The 19514-nt window shown below is 30.8% G+C and overlaps 1 protein-coding gene across 5 annotated transcripts; it reads right to left on the bottom strand.

Annotated features, from left to right (window-relative positions):
* Positions 1-8963: 8963 nt before the first annotated feature.
* On the bottom strand, positions 8964-18626 carry LOC100800818 (transcription factor bZIP34). Of its 5 annotated transcripts, XM_041013644.1 has the most exons (8): positions 18604-18626; positions 18446-18516; positions 15044-15090; positions 13682-14840; positions 13005-13076; positions 12402-12616; positions 10643-10866; positions 8964-10079 (listed from the first exon to the last, which is right to left on the bottom strand). In XM_041013644.1, the coding sequence occupies exons 4-8, from the start codon at positions 14781-14783 to the stop codon at positions 9338-9340; spliced, it is 2355 nt and encodes a 784-aa protein (XP_040869578.1). In that variant the 5' UTR covers positions 14784-14840; positions 15044-15090; positions 18446-18516; positions 18604-18626; the 3' UTR covers positions 8964-9337. The 5 variants fall into 5 exon arrangements, with proteins under 5 accessions (XP_040869578.1, XP_040869577.1, XP_006605643.1 ...); XM_041013643.1 differs by lacking the exon at positions 18604-18626 and having other exon boundaries at positions 18446-18532; XM_006605580.4 differs by lacking the exons at positions 18446-18516; positions 18604-18626 and adding an exon at positions 15856-16050.
* Positions 18627-19514: the final 888 nt, after the last annotated feature.

Genomic DNA, 19514 nt, shown 5'->3' with positions numbered 1-19514 from the left:
CCTACAAGATCAATATTGTGACTTAGGTACCCAATCTTTATTGGGTCCTTGAGTGTTAGTGTGAACAATGGATCCTTTTGGAACCCAAATCATTTTAATATTGTTGCAATTTTTCCTAAAATAGCATTTAGATATGCCATGCCTTTTTCTTCCACAGTAAAAACATGTAATGAAAGGAGAATTATATTTTTGTGTGGAAGAAAAGAAATTTTTATAAAACTTTTGTCATTTTTCTGGTTTATATCCAATCCCTGCTTTATCAAAAATACATCTTTGTTTTCCTAATATAATATCTAGGTTGTTTTTACCACTTGAGAGTTTGGCAAGTGAGCTTTTCAGATTTTTAATTTCTTCTACATATTTACTACAACATTCACATGAATTTTCTTTTTCAATAGTCATAGTAGAAGTATGAACTTTATCACTTGATTTAGAGATTGACACTTCAGACTTAGGATGATCTAACTCTTTATTTAACTTCAAAATCTCTTTCTCTAAATCTGAAATAGTTTTCTTAGATGAAGAAACAAGTTTTGCAAGTTTAATAGATTCGCTATGTAATTCAGCAAATGCATCTTGTAACTCATAAAAAGAAATAGATTTGTTAGAAGATGTTACCTCTTCGTCACTTTCATAGTTTTTGCCCATTAGACATAGATTAATCACTTCTTTTGCAGAATCATCAGACGATTCTAAGTCGTTATCATCCCATGTGATGTAGGCCTTCTTTGCCTTCTTTTCTTCAATGTTTTTGTTCTCGAATTTCTCCATTCTTTTCTTAAAGATTGGACAATCAACCCTCAGATGTCCGAGTTGATTGCACTCATAGCATCTTGGAGTTTGATATGATTCTTCAATCCTTCTTTTAGGTTTGAAGTTTTGTCTTCTTTGAGTTTATCTCATCCTGAGAAATTTGTTGAATCTTTTGACAAAGAGACTAAGTTCTTCATCATTATCCAAGTCAATTGAATCTTCCATATCACTTTCTTCTTGGATTGAAGATGAGGCTTTAAGAGCAATTCCCTTCTTCTTCTTATCATTTTCTTCATGTTGATTTAGTCTTTACAACTCCATTTCATGTTCCTGTAATTTTCCAAATAATGTAGCAAGAGACATACTAGATAAATCTCGAGATTCTGTGATGGTTGTTACCTTGGGTTGCCAATCTCTACTTAGACATTTCAAAACTTTATTTATTAGATCCTCATTTGGAAATATTTTTCCTAAAGATGCAAGATGATTAACTATGTGTGTGAACCTCTTTTGCATGTCTTGTATACTTTCATTTGCATTCATCCTAAATAGTTCATATTCATGAGTTAATGTGTTTATCCTAGATCTTTTAACATCTGTTGTGCCTTCATGTGTTACTTGTAGGGTATCCCACATATCCTTTTCACTTTTACAGTTTGATACCCTAAAGTATTCATCCATTCTTAGGGCAGATGTAATTATGTTTTTGGCTTTTAAGTTGTATTGTACTAGTCTTCTTTCTTCCTCACTCCAATCTTCCCTAGGCTTTTCTATTGTTGTATTCCCAACAACCATGGTGAGAATATAAGGCCATACTTCAATTGCATCCCAAACATTTAAATCTATTGCCTCTATAAAAATTTGCATGCGAGTTTTCCAGTAATGGCAACCCACTCCATTAAAAATAGGAGGCCTATTTATTGAATTCCCTTCAGGAAACAAATAGTTTGATGAGACCATTATTCTTGAAGCTTCTAAACTTTATACAAGAATGAAGCTCTGATACCACTTGTTAGACAAGTGGCCTCAGATATCTTAAGAAGGGAGGGGTTGAATTAAGATATCACAAACATTTTAAGATTAAAAATTCTATTTTGATTTTAACCCAAATCCCAAGATTCCTTTCAAAATGAACTCCTAAAGAATTATGCAAATTAATATTACTGGATAGAAGCAATAAGCAATAATAAATAAAGGAGTTTAAGGGAAGAGAAAATGCAAACTCAGATTTATATTGGTTCGGCCATACCCTTATGCCTACGTCCAGTCCCTAAGCAACCCGCTTGAGAGTTCCACTATCTTGCAAAAGCCCTTTACAAGTTCTAAACCATACAAGGACAACCCTTCCTTTGTGTTCAGATTACTTTACAACAAGAGACCCTCGTTCTCTTAATCCCTTTTTAGAAATAAGATGAAGAGAAGAAGAAATCTCTCTTGAAAGAGATAGATTAAACAATTGAGCACTCAAATAATTCCTTATTGAATTGCAAGTGTATTGGCCAAGGAATTTTTAAGAGGATAAGATGATTTTTCTTTTTGAGAGGATAAGACCTTTTTGTTCTGAAAAACTCTGAGCAAACTCGTGTTCCAAGTCACATATAAATAGACCTTTGATGGCCATGTAAAAACCACTTGAACAGATATGACCCTTGGAAATAATTTTCTGAAAATCTCCTCTGGTAATCGATTACAAGACTTGTGTAATTGATTACAAGCTTTAAAATTTGAATCAAAACGTTCAGTAACTGCTGGTAATTGATTATCATCCATGTGTAATCGATTACACAATGTAAAATTTGAATTTAAATTTCTAATGGCTGTTATAAATCATTTTGGCCACTGGTAATCGATTACATCCTCTGGTAATCGATTACCAGAGAGTAAATCTCTTGAAAAAGACATTTTTGCTTAAATTTCTTGGCCAAACCTCTTGTTGTTTCAATTTGGAATTCCCTCCCTAAATCACTAGAGATCTTCTTGATGATGTATCTTGAATCTCTTGGATTTTTGTCTTGATCTTAACTTGAGAAGCGCATGTTCATATGGCATCAAAACATCATGATCATATGACATCATCAAAACATCAAATTCAAAGTCTTTGCTTCTACACATCCTCCCCAGCGATCATAATTCTGATCTTTCCTTGCCGAAGTGTCAACTGGTCTATGCCATCTTGACTCAGGTTAGTATTAATGTGGCCCAGCTAATCTCGGACGACATTTACCAATATGTAGGGATCACACCTCCGAGACGCCATGTTAATATTCACGATTTTTTTCTATAATATTAGTTGTTACATTTTTTATCAATACTAATATTAATAATTATAGTAAACAAGATTTTTTCATATAATGAATAAATTTTCATTAATTAAATAGGCATATTAGCATCATAATTAGAACCTTTTCATTATTAATTAATTATTTTTTCTTTTTGAATCATGGAAACATTTTCAGTTTATTATAAGCTATACATTTCCTTAATAATTAAAGAGATAAATGTCATAAGTTACCACAAATTATCTAACTTTTCAAATATGTTATCTATTTATGTATCCAAAAATGATATATTTTTAGTTAGAGAATGGAAGTTAATATTCTCTCCCCTAGTGTCATGATAATCACCTTATCTCTTCTTTTTGCATATAACCTTTTTCCGATAAGTTCTTTCACCCCATGTTTTATCTATATTTTGTTATTTATTTGAAAAGGATATATTATTAATATAAATCAAGAAGTTTCAAGCATGGATCACGGAGTTAACCAATTTTAGCAACAACAAAAAAAAATTATCTCCCCTAATTTTGCACTAATCACCTTATCTCTCGTTATTTATTTGATTGATCTTTTCCTCATAAGTTCTCTCACCCAATACTTTTCTAATTTTTTATCTAAAAATTAATGTTTTTAATAATAAAAAAACAGGGAAGTTTCAAATATGGTTCATGGAGTTAACCAATTTTAGCAACAAAAAAAATCCCTCCCCCAATTTTGCACTAATCACCTTATCTCTCCTTAGTTTTCTAACCTTTTTTCCCCATATTCTATCTAATATTGATGGAATTTTTTTTTTTTTGAGAAATCTAAAATTGATAGCTAGGCTGAATGTTTTATGATTTTTTATTTTATTTTTAATAGAAATTAGTTATGACTCAAAAGTAAAAACTACTAGATGTTACTATGTTAATGGAAGTATAATTCCCTCAAAAAGATGAAAGTATAACAATGAATAAGAAAAGATTATTTCCAAATTTAACTAATATTATAATAGTAAGTAAAAATAATATTCCTTTAGGTTAATCCTTCATTTTTTAATCTTAAAAAAAATCTTACATCTTTTTAAGCTAATTTTATAATGGGTTTGCATTAAAAAAAATTGAAGTATTCAACAAGGTATTGTCGCCACTAGTTAAAATTGGTATGCTTTTTAGTAGTTTTTTTATTTATAATATTTTAAAAGTTTTATTAATGGATCCTTTCAACAACAAAAAATTGCATTGAATATGGTGATGTCAACAACATAAGGAACTAAATTTCAAAAAAGAGGTCAACTATTCTAGAAACTAGAAACTATATGAAATGGGAGTAGTAGATTATCTTTTCTTTTCTTTGTTCTTACAACTTGCCATGTGACTTTATAGTAAAATACCCATGTGACTTTACAACTCTCCTCACCTTAATTAGTCTTTACAGGTTATAGTTGTTAGGTGGGGGAGTAGTAAAAAGTAAATACAAAGTACCAACCCTAAATTCAAAAAAGGAAAAACCTAAAATTGAAAGGCAATTTTTTAGCCTCCCCTTCAATGAAGTTTGCTTGAATGATGTACCATGGAGGATTACATAGCCTTCCTCTCCCCATCTATTGTAGACCAAGATTTAAAATGTCAAGTTAGTAGATAGTAAGTGGGAAAAAATTTGAAAAACATTTCAACTTTCTTCCTTGGTCCGACTTCCTGAAACTTTTGGTTTATTTGATGTCACATCCTTTTTCTTCCCCCTGGGTCTGACCCATTTCGTGTCTACACCCGGGTTGTGTCATGTCAACACAAGTATGGTGGGGGAATAGGTGAGTCTGAGCATCATAGCCTTCAAGAACCTCCAAGGCTTTGATGATCAAAGTCTAGACTATAGAGCCCCTCATATGCTTCTTCTTAAAGATATGATCTTCCTTAAAATAGATACTCTTCAAAACTGGAGTCCAGACTGTTGAGTCTAAAACCCTAGTGTTTCAATTATGACAAACTTTCTGAACACAAATCATAAGTCTTTTAAGTTTATGTCTACTGAAGACTTTGTTTAAGTATATTTGGAAAAGACAAGTTTTGTAAAGAACAACAATTGAAGTAAACTCAAGGTTGTCGTGAGTCACTCAGAAAAGATGATATGCATGAAAGCGCAAAAGAAGACTCATAGTGTCCTTGACTATGTACTGCAATGAAGAAGTCAACATGCTCACTGGTTGAAGAAAAAACATTGAAGTCATGAGAAGTAATCAACAACTGAAGGACAAGAAGAATGTTGTAGACATGAAGATCTGCACAATAAACATGACATGGAGAGCAACATTGTTGCAGCACACTCAAAACAAGTTTTTTCCCAACTATTTCCTTCACGTATCCTAGCCATTGATCTTATTTATGTTCTAACAATTATTGTACATTTAATTTCTTGTATGAGAGTTGTGTTGATTCAGTATGATCATTTGGTTTAAATAGTAAGAAATCATACTTTGTGACGATTCAAAATTTTCATTAAGTGGTTTTAATTCGTCACAAAATATATATTTTTCTAAAAAATTAAATTGATTTTAAAAATTAGAGGATAAAATTGATCCTAAAAAAAACTAAATGACTAAATTGAATCGATTTTAAAAATTATAGGATCAAATTGAACTCAAAAAGGTGAACTTTCTAATATATATTATTTTATGCTTTTAACATCAGCCGAACTTGTTAAATCAACCGAACTGTTTAACAAGTGATAACCAAATATTTAAAATCAATTTTAAATATTGACGAGTCTCTAGATCGCCTTGCATTCTACTTGTCTCAAAGCATGACAAATCATGGAGACTATCTCAAAGGAAAGACCTTTAAGAACTTTGAGGCTGCCTTGTGAGTACTTTATTGAGGCTTCCGGTTGAAAAAAAATTCCACTTTGCAGCTATTTCAGCAATTCTTGAAACAAGGCAACATCATTGTGATTTTGTACACATAATGAACTATTGTCATGGTGTTCAATGACCTACAATGATTAAAGTTGTTGCACATATGCACAAAACATTGAAATTGACATCAATCAAATGGGATGGTGGGGGCTTTGAATGTGTTTCTAGTCCATCAAATTTTGAGGAAACTAGTAGGTAACTCCATGAGCATGTCAAATCTTTAAAATAAAATAAAAAGTTACTCACCTCTTCAATTTAGTATTTTTTCCGGTAACATTTTCAATTTAATAGTTACGAATACATATTTATTTTATTATATTTATCAGTCATTCTAACATGCGTATATAAAGACCAATGCGACCTCACCAGTGTAGGTCAACCTAATAGTGGAATTAAAAATGGATAAATGGTCACTTTTGTCCCTGAAAGTGTAATTCGATGATAAATACGTCCTTGAAAGATGAAAATATAAAATTTAGTCCCTGAAAGTGTAAAAAGTGCGGCAAATATATCCGACCATTAATTTTCGTTCGTCACCGTTTATAAAATAGTCTGCGTGGCACAAAGGGACGAATTTGTCACTAAAATGATTGTCAATGTAGTCATGTCTAATTGCCAACATAGGGGCATATTTTTCATAATATTTTTTTTTTACTTTTTGTCTTCCCACTTCGTTGACAAATGCGTCCTTGAAAGATGAAAATACAACATTTAATCCCCAAAAGTGTAAAAAGTGCAACAAATATATCCAGACTTTAATAGTAGATTGTGACTAGTTATTATAATTTGGAAAAATTTATAATGATTGTGAAAAAATTTTGGGAGAGCTATATCACACTGGTAAGTTTCTGTTTCCGTTATATAATTTTTAAGCTTCATCAACGGTTGAGACATGCATAAAATATTATCAATGGAAGTGAATTTTTATTGCTTTGACGAATTCTTATTACTTTTCTTCAACTACAAAAAAAAGTCAATCATTTGATTGTTAACTCTTAAATAAATGTTATTAACACAGAAAAAAAGAAAAAGAAAAAGAAAGTTTACTGTAAAACGATAAGAAAATCATTGTTTTTGTTTAATCAAATACTATTTATTTAATTGTTTTTTAAATAAAATTTTCATAATAAAGTATGAATTTCTATTAGTATATGCAATGACATCAAATTACAAATTATAATAAAAGTTTGTTGATTTTTAAATATTTTTTAAAAATCATACACAATTATTTTTTATTAACTGACTGATCATTTAAAAAAATCATAACCTTAAAAAATCATTCCAAAGGAGGTGAATTTTTTTACAAATTAAAAGTGTCATTGTAATTGCAATTTTTCCTAAAAATTATTCATGGATCTAATTTAACTATAATAATTTACAATAAACATTTCTTTTTTACTTGAACCTTTCATCAAGCATGGGAGTATAAAAAAATTATTTAGGAGTTTATAACACAAGTATTCTTTTTTCTTTTAGACTGAATTTAATTTATGAGTTTTATCATTAATTTAAAGTTAATAAATCAAATACAAAAATAATTATTTATTATATTTTTTCTTATTTTTTTTTTACTTTTACCTCTTTAACCCTAATTCTATGATCTAAATTTTAGTTAACAACCAAATCGAAATTTTAATATACCCTAACTTTTTTTTGTTATTTGAGATGAGTTAAGTTAAAAAATATATTAAATTACTAATTCGATCCTTTTGTCACAATTATTATAATTTTTTTCAAATTGTAATAATTAGTCACAATCTACTATTAATGTCTAGATATATTTGTCACACTTTCTATACTTTTGAGGATTAAATTTTGTATTTTCATCTTTGAGGACATATTTGTCAACGGAGTGGAAAGACAAAATGTCAAAAAAGTTATATGACAAATATACCCTTATGCTGACAATTAGAGATGGTCACATTAACAATCATTTCAATGACAAATTCGTCCTTCTGTATCATATAGGCTATTTTATTAATGATGACAGACGGAAATTAACGACCGAATATATTTGTCGTACTTTTCATATTTTCGGAAACTAAAGTTTGTATTCCATCTTTCAGGGACGCATTTGTCAGCGAATTACACATTCAAAGACAAAAATAACTATTTATCCTTAAAAAAGTCCATATTATTTGGTCATATATCATCTTCTTTCGGATAACTACTTATTGATCATTTGCTAGTTCTTAATGCATTTCCTTAAACAACATTTATTGTAAAACCAGAACATGAAACAATTTGCTAAAAGAAAAAAAAATATCAAAATATATTTTCAATCCCTAATAAATGACTAAATTGTATGTTTATTTTCTTTTTGTATTGAATTCCTAATAGAATAACAATTTTACTTTTGGTTATTAGACACTTTTTTAGTCCTTGATAATTAAGGAATTTTGTGTTTACTTTAATTAAAAAATTCATTTGTTATTTGTTTTTTTCAAAGGAACTAAGAATATATGCTTTTTTTTTTAATCATGAAACACACAAAATTCGCTAATTATCAGTGACTAAAAAAATGCCAGGTACCAAAAACATTTTTTGTTTTAACAAGGAAAAAAATAAAGAAAATTTTTATTAAAAAATAAGCACAAAATTTGGATATTTATTATAAATCAAAAACATATTTTAAAAAAACAAAATATCATGTTAACTTAAAAGAATTATATGAAACCCAAGGAACTTTGGACCAATTTGGATGTATTTTTCCAAAAACACTTTTAAGAAAAGAAAAAATAAAAAGAAAATAAACTTCTTCATAAGTTAAAATGAACTCTCCATTAATTAATTTATAGAAATTCTTATATAACTTTTCTAAAAAAATGAAAAAACATCTACAAATTAATTAGCAATTAACTAATAAAGAGTTCATTTTAACTTTTAAAAAAAATCTTTTTTTTTCTTCTTGTCTTCTAAAATTACTTCTAAAGAAATTTTACCCAAACGGATCCTTTATCAGTATTCCATTATAAATCCTAATATTGAAGTACTAAAACTTAACCTACACCCATGCATATCATAAATTCAAACAATTACGTCCGTAAAGAAAATCAAGTAAAAGTACTATATATGACACTTTTTGTTTACAAAAATGACACTTCACAAGTTCCTTCTCTTAGCATGCATAGTAGCACTTTAACAGAACCTAGTAATTACAGCTTTGCCTAACCTGTAACCACCGTCTTGCATTATTGAAATGATGAAACTATCATATAAGTATGCTCATCCTGTAAATATACTTTCTTCCTTCCTTTTTCTTTCTTTCATGTACAAATGCCACATCCAATGGACTTGTATGAAACTCAACATTCATGAGTTCAACATAAACCTGTAATGCTGCAACAACTCCACCATGTTTAATGCAACCTATGAAACTCAATTATTGTTTTGGGATTTTCTTTTCAGAATTGGCAACTCAAGATTGAGACATGGAATTATCATCTTGAGACAGAGAATTCCACTGACCATCTTGAGCCTGAGAATTAGATCTATGATGATAATTCTTCTTGGCAATCTGAATGGCTTGTCTAAGATCTGTGTACATCATGATCGAAGACCCGGCAAAATTATTTAATTGGGCGAGAAATCCAAGAAAGCTTGCACGAAATTGATCAAAACCTGAATCCCAGTCCTCTAATGTCCCATCTCTCAATAGATTATCCGACGATTCGCTACGGATATTATTAGCACTCCAAGTTGTTAAATGGGAGTGATTTGCACCTTTACCCTGGTTCTTCTCTTGACGCGGTAAGAACTGGGCAATTTCACCCGCTAAACTCTTCATAGAATCCACAACATCCTGGACGGGTAATTCGCCAAGCTTTTCCAACCAGATTTCACAGGTGGCATATATTGGAGGACCATACATTCTTAGGAGTGGACGTTGGGGTCTCTTTTTCTTTCCTGGTTTTTGTTTAAGAGAAACACATTTGTGCAGCCATCCATTTATGGCCTCCAGATAGAACTTCTGAGCTCCAATCCACTTGGTAAAACTAGAGGATAGATAATGGAGCTCGCTTTCGAGATAGGAAGTAATTTGCCTACGTAATTCAGAGTGTGTGGCAGCAATTCCAGCATGGCTGTTGTTATACACAGTTGACATTGTCTGAAACTGCAGCTTGTGGCACTCAAACATCACTTCCCACATCCGACTTAACCTGCCATCGCAGCACAACGGAAACATAAGAAACAACAAAAAAAGCAACAAGTTCATATTTATAGACAAGTAAATTAACATGTATAAACCACACCTAATACCTAAGAAAACACAAATGTAGATCCATATTCAAAGGTTATTAGTACAGCATCAGTAAGTTACTAAGATACAAATCAGAAAGTCAGCAACCTTGAAGAGCATAGAATGATAATAATCATTTGATAGAGACCAGCAGAAAGGACAGGAAGAAAGCCATGTTCTTTGCACCAAAATAACATTAATAGAGATGACCTATTTAAAATCTATTCCACTATATGAAAAATAAAAATAGGAATTTGAAACTGTATTTCAGTTGTGTGAGCCAGACCTAGAATGATAGTCACAATAAATAAAAACTCAATCTGTAATAACTTTTTCTTCAAAAAGTTTCTGTTTACGCTTTGAATTGCTTTCACAGATGGTGCTCCTTTCACCCCAACATCGAAATATAATGTAATATAAAGCAAAAAAATGATAGCATGAAAAAGAGCCTTAGAAAAACAAGATGAATCTATAGAATCATACCCGTCAATCAACTCCTCAAGTTGAGGCGTAAGCTCTTTGTCCCGCAATTCCTCAATCCTCTTAGATATAGAGTCTATCCTAAGAATTGCAATTCTAATTCTTGAATGCAGATCCTTGACTACAGCACGCATTTTATCAATTCTAGAAGTCTTTTCTCCTTTTGATTCCAGATTCCGTAAGAATTTGCACTTCATGTCATATTCCTTTCTGATCAAATCACTAGCCTGCAATTAGCAGAAATAGGTTGAGAATTTACTAAAACTGATTAAGAACAATATAAAAGGAATCAGAACTAATTTTGATATAGACAAATCTTTCATAAGACTCCACATGATTCAGATTCAGATTCTTATGCCCTAAAGTCCTAAACCATTAATACCAGATGCACAAAGGATAAAAATAATGATGTATAAAAGGAATAATAACAAATCATGCATCGGTGAAGGTTCCACAATATGAAGGAGGAAAAGGTTCATAATTTTAATTTGCTTTATCTTCTTACACTCGACCAACTGTTTGCCACAAGCTAAGCCACCCCTATTGCTCTCATCCATCCCGCCCATTAGCTTTTAATTCATACTTACCACAGATATTAGAAATATAGCCTTGCCTAGTTACTGTTCATCAAACTAAGACGGGGTTTTTAACAAGTTCAAACTTCAAACGATTTTTATTAAGTATGATGGACATATATAGTTCTTAGAACACTACTCATGACGCCAAATTTGACCATATCAACACCCTCTTCAAATTTTGATCTCATGAACATCCTAGATCTACATGACTTGATGGATAAACATTCTTCAAAGGGAAACTTTTTATTGATAATACCAAGGATGTGAAGAACTGATGTAAAGAATTTGGCCAGCTAGAAACTAAAATTATTTCGTGTCAAATAACTGCTTAATCTAGCACTGTAGGCATGCTTAACAAGGATAGACAGAAGTATGAGAAAAGGAAAGGATAGAACATTATAAGAGGATATAATCTAACCTGGCCCGGTAAAATTCTATACCATCTATTTATTGGTCCACCATCCACAACAATATAAACATTTCTAAAGCAACAACAAATATTTAAATAGAAAATTCCCTTTTCCCATAGTTCAAAGCAAAAGGCAATGCCAGTAGAAGGTAGTGAGGCTAACAGGTGGATGCAGTGATGGCATGGTGCAGATATGAAAACATTGCCAGTATTGGTATTGATGCGATAGATACTAGTGGTCATATTGATGGTGGTGGCAATTGAGAGGGTGCTAGTGGCAATATGGTGCAGGGGAAAGTGGAAATATTGACATACTAGTTTTCTTATTGAGCCTTATATATATGGAAAATGCTCAACAAAAGTTACTATTTGGATAAGCTTTTATAACGTGATGTGTGCACCAGATGTTGTATAAAGCTATATAGGATAGCATATTATTTCTATTGTGCCAAACAATTGTATCTACTATCTAGGGTATCAAATAGGCCATAAAGAATGAAATGCTACCAATCATGATAATAATTTCCTGTACCTTGAATGTAAAATTAAAAGGAGCTGTATCAAACCAATGAACTGTTTCACCAAGAAACGGTTGATATCCTTTATTCTACCATGGCATGCACCTTATTGCTTAAAATAAATTGTTAACAAAATAACTTCAGAGCTTAGTCTGATATCCAAACCAAGACTTCTGCAACATCCTAATATCAAAACATAACATAGCCAACATAAAGAAATGTCTAAAGGTTACTAAGAAATACACAGTATACAGTACCTTCACTTCGTCATAGAGCTTTCTTTCCCATGCATATAATCTATCCAAGGTTGATGCATGACTTCCAGAGATCATGCAGAAATTATCAAAGAGATTATTTGTAACATCATCTACATCAGCTTTTGAGTTTGCTCCCGGAGGGTTTGCGGATGAATAGGATCGAGATGACATTGTCCTATGCCAAGTTAAGTACTTAACAGAGTTTTGAGCAGGTTCTAAAAAGGTGTAGTGAAAAAAATCAGATATAGGATCCCAGAAACAGCTTTCAACAAAACCAAGCACTATAGATAGAGACAATTTTAAAAGCTTATAATCTCACAGCACTTTGGAGAGTCATTATAGACAATAACCACAAAAAAGGTTAGGAATATTAAACATATTAACAATTTAAGCGGACCAGACCTACTGCTATTGAAATTCAATACAAATTACCAATAATCTCATGCACAATACACACATTTAATAAGAGGATATTATCTTTCCTACTAGCACAAATATGTAATCCAAAGGAACAAGCATGAACCAAAAATCAGACTGCTCAACACAAGATCTGCAAGGTCCTGGTAAGGCGAGAGATCAACAACAAAAGACTATAAAAATTACCTTCAGGAAGTTTACTAGGGTCTTCCCCACATGAGAAACATGCCTTCAAAAATGAGGGTGCCACCAAACGATCTGTTATAATAAGACATGTTTAAGCATTAAAGCATTTAATCTTGAAGTGAATAATGTAAAGAAACTTCCAAAAACCTCTTTGAAAATGAAATTTTATTATAAAACAAAGAAAAACAGCTAGATATCTAGTTCAAAGAAAGTATCATGATCAAGGTTATAGACATTTACACGGGAATTGCCTAGCCTGTGGTAAAACCCTTCTAGTTTTTTGGCTAAGGCATTGTTGTTGAAGTCGTCCACATAAAAATATCATCATTCTTATGTAACGTACTAACGTATACTATAAACAATAAGGAAAAACATAGCATGCCATAAAAACATCATTTTTATTTTATTTGTACACTTTTATAAATGGATTTGAATGACCCCATGTGACTTTTTTACATGACTAAGAGAGTGATAGACAGAGACCCAACTCAAGGCCTGTCAATTTTGTCACATGTCCAGAATCCTTGTCACTTTCTATCCACATGATCTTATCAAGTTAATAGCCCATGAGAGAGATACAAATCCTCCTAAAAACTGCTAAAATTTAATATTCTCCAAATTATACTAACAAGGAGAGACATATGGACTTATGGAGATTAGAGAGCTAGAAAAATTACTTTCTTTGGCCGGAAATAGAGGACGAAAGTGTGACTTATTTGCTTCAAGCATTTTTGGAACCTCTTTACCAGATTCAGAGGCTTTAACAAAGAGGAATTCTATATCTTTCATGCTTGAAAAGAAATCCTTAGGAACAACTTTTTCCCTGTGATTTTCTTTCTCCTTCGATTTATCTATTACAGTTAGAAGCGAAACTTCTGTAGAAGCTGTCTTTAATGGTGATACAACAGGAGAATTCCCTTTCTCCCCATTCCCAAGTTCAACTTCAGAAGCAGAATCCCCCTTCGGATGTTTATCTGTGGCAGATAAGTCATTGGGTTTAATATGATCATTAACTCTATTAAAATTTTCAAATCTTTGGACTAGAGTATCTGTGGCAGGCTCATCATCAAATTCATCTTCAGAGTCCGTAGAGTCTTCCCTTTCATGAGAAGAAACCTTCTCATCATCTTCTAATTCAGGAATTCCTTCCTCCTCCCTAAGTCGTGATATATCATCAGCATTCGCCACCATATCTTGGTGCATGACCTTCCCTTCTTGAAAAGAAAATTGATGATCAATGGGATGAAAGAGACCAAAAAAATCCCATGGTGGAGTTTCAACGGGAAGAGGAGAAACTTCAAATGCTGACTTATCAGTGGGATGAGGAACGACATTATGTGGAGTACCTGATGATGTTACGGTTCCTATAATGGGTACAGGTGGTTTTTCTTCAACCTTTTTAGAAGAACTACTGCTAAATTTCATATGATGTGCTTGGAACTTACTAGAGCTAGGAGGAGAGGGAGTTGGAGAAAATGTTTCAGCTGCATCAGTGCGTCGGGACACAGATGAAGATAGTGAGAACTGGGACAGGGTTTTGTCAAGTGGCTGCTCTGGTGTGGCATTGGTGGAAGTGTCTAAGGAAGATTCAATTGGGGCTTCAGGTTCCAAGAATTTTCTCAAAGCTGTTCCTGTACTTTTAAGTGACTGGACATATGAAACATGAGAAGCTGCAAAAGAGCAACGCCCATCAAGTGCTTGCTTAACAAATTTCTTCCTTTCACGGCAAAGCTGGAGTGCCTTATCATCATCATCCATTTTGGAGCTTGAGGCCCCCATTAGCCCAAACCTAGCCTTAGTTTTCCCCTTATGCAAATTTTGGTGAATAACTTCAATCTACAGATTCATTCAGTATCAAACATATTAGAGAAACAATAATTATATACAAGTAGTAACGACAATAAGCATAGTAATAACACGACAAATTACAGCTCAAAAGCACCTCTGTATCAACATAACAAGATTATGAAACATTATAAATGTAACTAACTAGCATTCAAGTCTAAACAAGAGGTAAAGATGTTAAAAGTTATAAATACCAAATATCTCCATCGTCATACATAGCGACAACAGATATAACTCCGACCTACACACGGACAAAAAACTAAAATTAAAATTAAAACAAAAAGTTAACAGAACCACCAATGCAATAAAGAGCATCAGCAACTGCCAAAGGAAAACCAGATCAATCAAAGCAAAAACAACATCAACTCTCCCAAGAAACAAGTTTCCATGCAACTTTGTTCGCAAATGAAAAAGGGCAAAGAAAACAAATTACATGCTCAAACAACACTCACTGCCTTTACAGTTTACACAATTCACTCTAAAACAGATGATATTATAATATATTGACATCATATAAACAAAACAAAATTAAATTAAAAACCAAAGTTGGAGGCAAAAGACACAAGAGAACCCTATGAATATTCCCACAGGCAAACTTTCCCAATTTAGCATACCAATTCCACATAACTACGGATAAACAACATCACACCCTCCATTCAAAAGCCCTCAACTTTCCTATTGAAATAATAGAAAAATAAAAAAAAGGCAACCCAATACAGCAAACCAAAATAGCAACAACAGAACGTAAACTTCACAACCCAATTCTAAACACAGTGCTTGGCGATGCAAAAGGCAAAAAACTTTAACACAAAGGAAACAACTTTCAGGGAAGTAAGAGAAAACCCACTTGCAAAACAGGAAAACAAAAAAAGGGTAATTCTCAAAAACACAGAAAGAAAAGAAAAATCAATCAAAACCCGAATGGCACAGTGAACATAAAAAAAACTAAAAAAAAAACAAATACTGTCATAAATTGAATTTGATAAGGTTGAGAAATTTGGGGTACCGAAGGTGCAGTGAATCAGTGGTGCACGGCAAGAACTTGGAATATAGTCGCTGAGTCAGAGAAAATCGTTAAGGAGAAGGAAACTTTTTTTTTTCTAGAGAGAGAAAGAGATGTAGAGAGAGAAAGTGAAAGTGCGGGACGAATCTCGATCAGCCCGTAGATGTTTCCATGCAAAAGGCATAAAAAAGGACAGACCATCTGAGTTTGGAGTTTGGACTGTGGGCCCAGTCATATTGTACAAGAATTGACCGTTTTCAATTGCATGAAAATTGAAATAATAAGAAAAAAAACATAGGTTTAATTTAGAAAAATCTTTATCTTTATACTAGGGGTGCCTCTTTGAATTTTTAAAATAATAATAAAAGAAAAAATCAGAAGTTAAATACAATTAATAAAAAAAAGTGACAGAATAAAAATTAATAATATAAAAGTAATAGAAAGTTAACGTGAAGAAATTTAAAAATAAAACCATCTAATAAAATATGAACATGAAATGAGGATATTTCTTTTTTTATTATTTTAGATTATAGATATACTAATTTTTTACCGTGCAACCCATAGGATAAACAATTTATCAGTTTTAATTTGATTTTGTGTTAAATAATATAATTGTGTAACTAAAAAATTATTTGGAGTTTGGACTGTGGGCCCAGTCATATTGTACAAGAATTGACCGTTTTCAATTTTCATGAAAATTGAAATAATAATTAAAAAAACATACGTTTAATTTAGAAAAATCTTTATCTTTATACTAGAGGTGCCTCTTTGAATTTTTAAAATAATAATAAAAGAAAAAAAAATCAGAAGTTAAATACAATTAATAAAAAAAAGTGACAGAATAAAAATTAATAATATAAATGTAATAGAAAGTTAACGTGAAGAAATTTAAAAATAAAATCATCTAATAAAATATCAACATCAAATAAGAATATTTCTTTTTTTATTATTTTAGATTATAGATATACTATTTTTTTACCGTGCAACCCATAGGATAAACAATTTATCTGCAGGGTTAAGTTGATTTTGTGTTAAATAATATAGTTGTATAACTAAAAAATTATTGGAATTTTTTATTGAATAATTTGTTTTTACATATAATAAGTAAATCATTAAATAAAAAATTTAATCTAATAATATTTTATTAATTTGGTGGTATTCTTTTTCTACAGTCCATAATTTAGATAATTTAAAATATTAAAATAGAAAAAATAAACCAAATACAAGAATATAAAAATTTAGATATAGATATTTGCACAATATATTAAAAAATCAAGATAAAAATCATATAGATATATAATTTTAATATAGGTGGATTAAACATTAATTCAAGATCGATGTTGAATGTCTAAAATAATCGATGTTAAATGTTAATTTTATAATAGTGTAAGAAACAAATATTTTATAAAAGTAAATTATGCTAAAAATCCTATTATTAATACAATTAATGTTGATGTTTTATTGATCAATTTTTTCATATATATATATATATATATATATATATATATATATATATATATATATATATATATATATATGCTTAATTAGAATAAAATATTTTGAAATTATTAAATAGATATATCAAATTTAATTATATTGCCTAAATACCTAACAAATAGGAACAACAACATATAATGATAATACTCCAATTAATTTAAAATTGTGGCAATAAGGAGTTATTACCTTATTGCTTTTAATTTTTTAAATTTTAATCTATATCAACTTAATTAAAATATAAAAAATTTAATTATATTGTCTAAAAAAATTTCACGTAGTCCTCAAACACTTTGTTACAGTAATGTTTTATTTAAATTATGTCAATATGTGATGAAATAATATTGCATATCCATATATTTCAAACAAAGTTGAATACGTAAATAAAATAATATCGTCTAATCATATATTTTTACATTAAAATATTCAAAAAATTGAATTAATTTATTTGTTAAAATAAATTTTGAATTTTTTAAAAAGAAAATAAATATTGAAATTAATAAATAAATTAGTGATTATGAAAATATTTGAATATAAATTGTCTTAAATATTATTTAATCATACGTTAATAAGCCTTAACTATAAATTAAATGATAAAAATAAGAATTAAATATTTTGTAAAAATAAATTCAATTAAAATTTTTATTATTAATACATTTAATATTGGTGCTTTGTTGAACATTTTTCTTCCTATTAAAAATATAATTGAAGTTCTGTAAACAACTTAAGACATAATTCTAGAGTTTTTGTGATGTGGGAATTTGTACTAGATGTATATCTTATTGAAGAATTAATGAAATATAGATATCCAGATGCCCACATATTTGCTTAATTAATTGGATGAATGAGATTTTAATTTACCCAATAAATCTTCATATGTATGTTTAGGTGATCAAGTCACCACCATATTTTTTGGTAATACCTGTTTGAAATGACATCTCTAATGCATAATATTTGATCGATCAAATTAGAGAACTAAGATCTACTCATGTTGGACCATGAACATTGGGAATTAAGATCCCTTAATTTTATAACATTTATGGTCTAATCTTTCAAACTACAGTAGCATATTGATCTAGTTAATCAAATATAACCATACCGTAGCCACGTATTTGCAGGATCTTTCCTTGAGGGGATTTTGGTTGCAGAAGTGGTTGAGCACAGATAAAGCTGAAGAGAGAAGAGAGGAATGAGAGATCGACTTTTGAGTCGTGTAAAAGAAGGAAAGTTAAAATGCAAGTATGTTTTATATTCTACCTTTCAAGGGGGGGATTGGGTTATACGGTCAAATTGATTTTGAATGTTCTCACACTTTTGTTTCGTATTCATTTGACATACCAATTTCACTTAATGGTTGCTTTATTTGCAGGATGAAATTGGCTCCCTTTGACGATTTCAACACAGCATTGGATAAAGCTCTTGGAAAACTTGTGAGCCAACCTAAGCAAGTGATGTGATCTTGACTAGGAGTAGATTGTTTAATACAGGTTACAGAGTTTTGGATGACGCCACTTTCAAAGAGGGAAGATAAGGCAAGATAGACGCCACAAAGATTATCTTGATAAGTTTGATATTGGTTCAACAAGAAACCCAGAGAGAAGTTTTCGCAAAATTTTATCAAATGCCAAAAGTCTTTTTATTGAAAAACGAAAACAATACATATAGTATATTTGAACAAAAAGATAGAAATAAACATGGATCTTCTAAATAGTTTGGGCCAAAATTACAATTAAAAAAATTATAAATAAAAAATAGAACATATTTGGTATGGGTCTTCAAATTAATATGGGCCTTCATCAAAAAATTAATATTCTTGTTAGTGTCTTTGCCTCTGGACTTTCATCCTTCTCCATTTGGACCTTCATCCTTCTCCACTTGGGCCTTCATCCTTCTCCACTTGGGCCTTACTAAGTATTCCTGCTACCATTTGTTAGAGGGTATCCACTGACTGTTTGGTCCTACTCCTGGTCATAGGTCCCTCTATTTAGGCAGTTTTAGAATTCTCATCATTCCCTCTTTCTTGGAAAGCATTTGTCCTCAAATGTCCAGGATCATCACCGGGTTCAAGTACCACTTCCTTCCTGTTCTTGTTGACTTGCTTGGCACAACTTTCATTCTTCTTTGCAATTTGCACTTTCACTTGGTCATACAATCTTTTCACTTACTCA

This window comes from Glycine max, chromosome 20, assembly GCF_000004515.6.
Source record: "Glycine max cultivar Williams 82 chromosome 20, Glycine_max_v4.0, whole genome shotgun sequence".
Taxonomy (NCBI): Eukaryota; Viridiplantae; Streptophyta; class Magnoliopsida; order Fabales; family Fabaceae; genus Glycine; species Glycine max.
This window is presented reverse-complemented; position numbering and strand designations above follow the sequence as displayed.

Coding starts and splice junctions, on each gene's coding strand:
- LOC100800818 (XM_041013644.1), bottom strand. CDS start 14,783: ATGGGGGCCTCAAGCTCCAAAATGGATGATGATGATAAGGCACTCCAG. Junction 12,617..13,004: donor CCCTAGTAAACTTCCTGAAG/GTAATTTTTATA, acceptor ACACCTTTTTAG/AACCTGCTCAAAACTCTGTT. Junction 10,080..10,642: donor CTTGAGGAGTTGATTGACGG/GTATGATTCTAT, acceptor CTGCGATGGCAG/GTTAAGTCGGATGTGGGAAG.